The sequence below is a fragment of the Notothenia coriiceps genome, unplaced genomic scaffold, assembly GCF_000735185.1.
Source record: "Notothenia coriiceps isolate Sejong01 unplaced genomic scaffold, NC01 NC01_scaffold00017285, whole genome shotgun sequence".
Taxonomy (NCBI): domain Eukaryota; kingdom Metazoa; phylum Chordata; class Actinopteri; order Perciformes; family Nototheniidae; genus Notothenia; species Notothenia coriiceps.
The window spans coordinates 1-5,453 of NW_011349986.1; the positions used below are offsets into that span (position 1 = coordinate 1).

The 5,453-nt window shown below is 42.8% G+C and overlaps 1 protein-coding gene across 1 annotated transcript in view; it reads left to right on the forward strand.

The window, feature by feature from the left end:
• Positions 1-842: 842 nt before the first annotated feature.
• mffa (mitochondrial fission factor a) overlaps positions 843-5,453 on the forward strand; it is a gene marked incomplete at its 5' end in the record, with an annotated part of 7,627 nt that continues 3,016 nt past the window's right edge. The window contains 5 exons of the mRNA XM_010776721.1: positions 843-1,053; positions 1,186-1,281; positions 2,937-3,110; positions 3,647-3,703; positions 3,924-4,008. Coding sequence (XP_010775023.1) covers positions 843-1,053; positions 1,186-1,281; positions 2,937-3,110; positions 3,647-3,703; positions 3,924-4,008 — 623 coding nt within the window. The remainder of the gene's footprint in view (positions 1,054-1,185; positions 1,282-2,936; positions 3,111-3,646; positions 3,704-3,923; positions 4,009-5,453) is intronic.

Here is a 5,453-nt window from a genome sequence, read left to right on the forward strand (position 1 = left end):
TGTGTAACGTTACGTCCTTGTGGTAAACCCTGCGAGAGAGAAAGGTTTGAGCTCCATACTGTTTCAGAAATAAAGCTTGAAGTGGTTAGGAGCATAACATGGCATTTAATCACCGCAGTGTTTAGCTGAGATCTCCCGGTAGTAGGGGAAAGCTGCGTGAAGCTACAAAGGGGCGTGGCTAGCAGCAGAATCAGCCTGTTTGCAACAGGGCTGCAAAAGAGGGGTATGAGCAGAATGAGGCATGGCTACAATGGGTGATCTGTTTGGTATTTTAATCAAAAACTTCACAGACATGTTTTGTATAGGTATGGCCCTACAATATATTTTTCAAATATAGCATGATAGGTCCACTTTAAAATACATGAATAAAAGTTATAGCGTAGTGTAAAGATATGAATAGTCGATTGACTTGAACCTCTGCTCAGACCTTGTTGCCAAGTTCATCTATTTTCAGATCATGTCTACTCGGGAGCAAACTGTATCAGAAAATAGCCTCACATATTGCACGGTAAAATAATTATGGCCTCATCGCTGCTCTATTTTAGACCACAGAGTCATTTGCATAATGTAACAGCTCCAGCGTGAGAGAAACTGGCAAGAGATGAGAGAGGCTAATGCATCCTGGGGGGGGGAGGCCTGACATCTCTAAGCGGTTGACCAATCATAACAGAGCCGGCCAGCTAACCAATCAGAGCAGACAGGGTGAAAAGAGGTGCTGCAGCACAGGCAGTATGAGAAAAATAAAGAGCTTTTTTAAATATTCAAGCATGGAGACATGTCACAGTGGAGGCACAACATACAAATATGAACCTGGAAATGAGCTTACTAGTTCCCCTTTAAAGGTAGTGAAGATGCTAAAATCTCTCATTCACACCTTCCTTTGTCAGGAGACAGTAATGACCCCCAGTTCCCCAGACCCAGAGACCTGGACCTGATCCAGTCCACCCCACTAGAAAGCCTATCTCTGAAGACCCCACCCAGAGTCCTGACCCTCAGTGATCGGCCTCTTGACTTCCTGGAGGAGGAGGAAGAGGAGCAGCAGCAGCAGCAGCAGCAGCAGCAGCAGCAGCAGCGCAGAGAGCAGCTCCAGACACTGAGGAGCTGGTAAGCGATAAGACAATAACTTGTGTTTAAATGACGCTCCACAAACATCTTTAAAGTTAACCATAACATCCTTATTTCTGTGCAGCTGCGGCCACAAGCACGAGTACGTCGGGAACGATCAGCCAGCGAGAACGCCTCGGCCCGTCACAACACTCAGATGATGCGCAGCGATTCTGCGTGAGTATGGGTCTAAATACGCCGTCGTAAGCTTCTTACCCGCTCCATCTCATCTCATATACATGCATGCACTAGCATCTTTGTTTTGGCCCTTTCTTCCCTTGTCTCTGTCAGGGAGCTGGTTGTCCCTGCCTTTGTACGCTGCTGTCAATGTCGAAGCAGCACGTTTTTATTGTAGTTGCTGAAGCTAATCCATTAATATCTTGATTTCAAACATTTTATGAACTAATCAGTTTTGAAGGGACAACATCCAGATTTTTTAAATGTTAAAATGATTCCAAGAATACTGGAAAGGGATAAAAAGTGTGTATAAACTAGGGATGCCAGAAACTGACCATGATAAAATTCGAAGATCGGACAGCCCTGGCGAATATTAATCGATTATTCGCCGCCGCCCCCATCCCAGAAAAACATAAATAATAATAAAAAGATATATAAATAAAATTGAATTAAAAAAAATAATTTTCGATTATGGAGACTGTAACGAATATTCGAAAAATCGAATAACCGCTGGCATCCCTAGTATAAACCCACTTACAGACTATAACATCACTCAGCACAACAGAGCTTCACAAAGTGCTCTCAAGGTAATTGGAATATATCAACAATTGTATGCTTGTGCAGCAAAATCCACTTCATGTCCCTTCATCTCCTTCCTCATGACATCTGCATGTGACGTCTTTGAATAGCACAAAAAGAGTTGGAATCATTTGCTTGTCAGTGTTTTGAGTTCACGTCTCCATTTTTGTTAATTATATTATTTGATAGTAAAGGACTGTTAGTGGTTGGCAGGTCAAATCTCTTGCTATATTACAACATCACTTTAACTCGTTTTATGGCAAGCCCATTTCACTTTGAATCAGTAGGGCTACCGAATAAAAAGCTGCCTAGTTTTCACTTGTGTCAATTGAATTGAAGACATCTGCTGAACCAATTTGACATGTTAGACTAGTCTAAGGATTTACAGACATCATAAGTCAAATTTCCACATATGCAGATTTTATCGGACCATATTTATTTTGGAATATGTACGTCCGTTGTTGAAGATACCTACAAAGTTCTACAAACTAATTTCCTTCTTCTAAAATTGAACTCTAAAAAGTTATTAACGGCATTTTTGGTACCTCAAATGTATAATGTAACTAGTACGTATAAGGTAGGGTTCAGTAGTTACAATTATATTTGAAATATCTGAATGTAATTTTAGATATCTTGTAATTACATTCTTACAAATATTCTCATCAAATCAAAGCTGTCATTTCAATAGTTTATTCTTGACAATTCACAATTGAATTTAAGATATCTAGAATCTTAACTGTACGGACAATTGTAGATATCTACATTGAGCTTTTCCACAAGTAAGCTATTAAATGTTGATATTAAGAAGTAACAATTTGACTATCTCTTGTTGGAATTCCTTTAAGCCAAAATAACATTATGGATAGTTTGTCTTGTACTTCTAACTAGTCCAAAAGCACTTGTTGATGTGTTACCTCTGCTGATGAAATGTTAAAAGGGCTTGCAGTTTTCACAAAATCAGTGAAGTTGAGGACAGTTTATTTTCCTTATTTCTCTCCTTCCTTCCCTCTCCTTCCTTTCCTTCCTCTGTTGTCTGTCCCTCTCCTCTGATTGGCTGCTCTTAACGGTGGTCACTGAGCAGCGCGAACCCCTCCCCCCCTCCCACCGCCCACCCACCCTTTGCCCCCTCTCACCGCGGCCGAAGAGGAACACAACCTGTACAGCGCTAGCGGTGTTCTCTCTTTCCTCCAGTCCACGACACGCCGGGCCTACCAGCAGGTCCTGGAGGTCCTGGACGAAAACCCCAGCAGGTGACCTCTCCATCATCCGGACATTTTCTGCTTTAAAAAAAAACTCTGCTCAGAGAGGACAACACTGACTGCTTCAGTTGTTCCTCAACTTCCTGTTGAATCTAGATTAGTTTCGCCTGCTTTTAGGACAAGGAAATGTTTTCTCTTAAATTCAGCTTGGCCCCTTTGAAGACTCGAGCATAACATGATCATTTCTAACTGAGACAAATCTGTAACAATATTAAAACAGCATGTATTAATCAAAATATAAAATACATACATTCTGCCTGATGTACCTTCACAATATGAAACTGAATTGGATCTACCTTCAGGTAAAAGTGGTGGTGGGATTAATCAGCTTTGCCGACAAATGTATATTTCATTTTCGAAAAAAAGGCAAATTCAATTGTTTTAACTTTAAACGAGAGGCCTAGAAAGCGTAGTAACTGGAAGGACATGCGAGGTGTGTGCATGGATGCAACACTGACATGTGTGTGTTGCTCTATCTCTCTTATTCTCCTCTCCCCCCCCCCACCCTGTCTTTTCCACCTCTGTAGCAAACCATCACTGCGAGGGGGGGCGGCCTCGAGCTCCATCCCCCTGCAGGACTCCAGGTAACTCCACCTGGCTCTTCACCTTCAACCCTTTCCCACCTTCCTTTTCCTTTCCTCCATCCTCATTTCCTGTCGAGAAATAAGATGATAATAATCACCTAGTGAAGTGAAGTCGCTATTGCTCATTTGCACTGTAGATCTGAAATGTGCTACTCTGCATGCACGCTCTGTTGTGGTCGTTACCACGAATTACATTCTCAAACTGACGTCGTTTTTACAGGCTTGCACTTTCAACACTTGACTCTTCAATGGATGCGGGCCCTGATGACATGACTGTGGTCGATGCGACAACGCTGCGACGTCAGGTAAGTCTTTCTTTTATTTTTTGTCTTGTCAGCATGTAAGACATTTTTGGGAAAGAGTAGGCCATTTCTTCTTAGATACCCGTTTTCCACTGAAATGAGTTCAGTCCTAGTTCCGTGTTTTGGTTTTCAATTTGGTTCACAATGTTGAACAAACTACGAAACAGTTTGTTTTTCCACGACTAGAGCGGTATCGGCACGAATGCTCCACTGGGGTTTAGCCTCCCGTTTCACCCAGTGCCCAACACTGCCTTCAAAATGAAAGCATAAAACAACCACTTAAATTACACAAAATAAAAGGTACATTTACAATAAACAAGTATTAAAGGTCCCCTATTATGCAAAATCCACTTTTTCATGTCTTTTCTGCATCAACATGTGTCCCCTCTTCTTCATGTCTCCTCTACATCAACATGTGTCCCCTCTGCGTAAAGAGACTCTGAAAGTTTCAGGAACAAAGATTCTCTCTCTCTTTTTGTCCTGATCCATTTCCATAAAAAGCTGTCTGAAAATGAGCTGATCAGATTTTGGCCACTTAATGATGTCATAACGATTTTTTGGCTTGTGTAACCATTAGCCAATCACCAACCAAGGTAACCCCCCCACCTTATCAACTGAATCGCCTCCTATACCTCATTCACACCAACGGTGTTTCAGGGCCGGTTCGGAGCTGGAGCTTGAAAAGCACCGGGTTTTCCTGTTCACACCGCAGCGGAGCAGCCTCTTAGCTCCGGAATCCGGTTCGTTTCGAGCACCAAAAAATTGTCCGGCCAGAGCAAAAGCACCACATACGTCACGCTTACGTCGAGGCGGGGGCAGGGGCGGGATCAACTCCTGAACAACAACAAAAAGCCAGCGTTTTATCCACTGGTCTTCCGAAGAGGTACAGAGGAAGCTGGAGCACAATCGGACATTGTTATTGTTGTCGGTGTCAGCTGTGAGGGGTTTCCGCGCGGTTTGGCTTTATGAAGCAGGCACGCAAACGGTTACGTCATGACGCAAACGATGACGCAATGACGCAGCACCAGTCGGACTCTGGGCGGTGTGAAAAGTGCCGGAGCTAAACCGAAGAACCGGTTCTGAACCTGAAAAGCTCTAGCACAGAGCTTGAACCGGAGTTGCGTTGGTGTGAATGAGGTACTAGAGCATTTTTTAAACAGGGCTGAAACAGAGGGGATTATGGGATGCTACAAAGTAGGACCGCACGATATTGGAAAAAACGGACTTTGCGATATATTTTTCCCCCCCTGCGATATATATATTGCGATATGAAAAAATACTTCTTCTTTTTTTCGCAAACCATCCTTTCTTGAAATTTAATGCTATAAAATTGGTATTTTTCTAACTATATTTAACCGGATGAAGGATTGTAGTCACGTACGTCTGGATCTTAAGTTATCAGAGCAACAAGCTGAGCTAGCTCGGTTAGCAGCGCCGAACTGGACCTG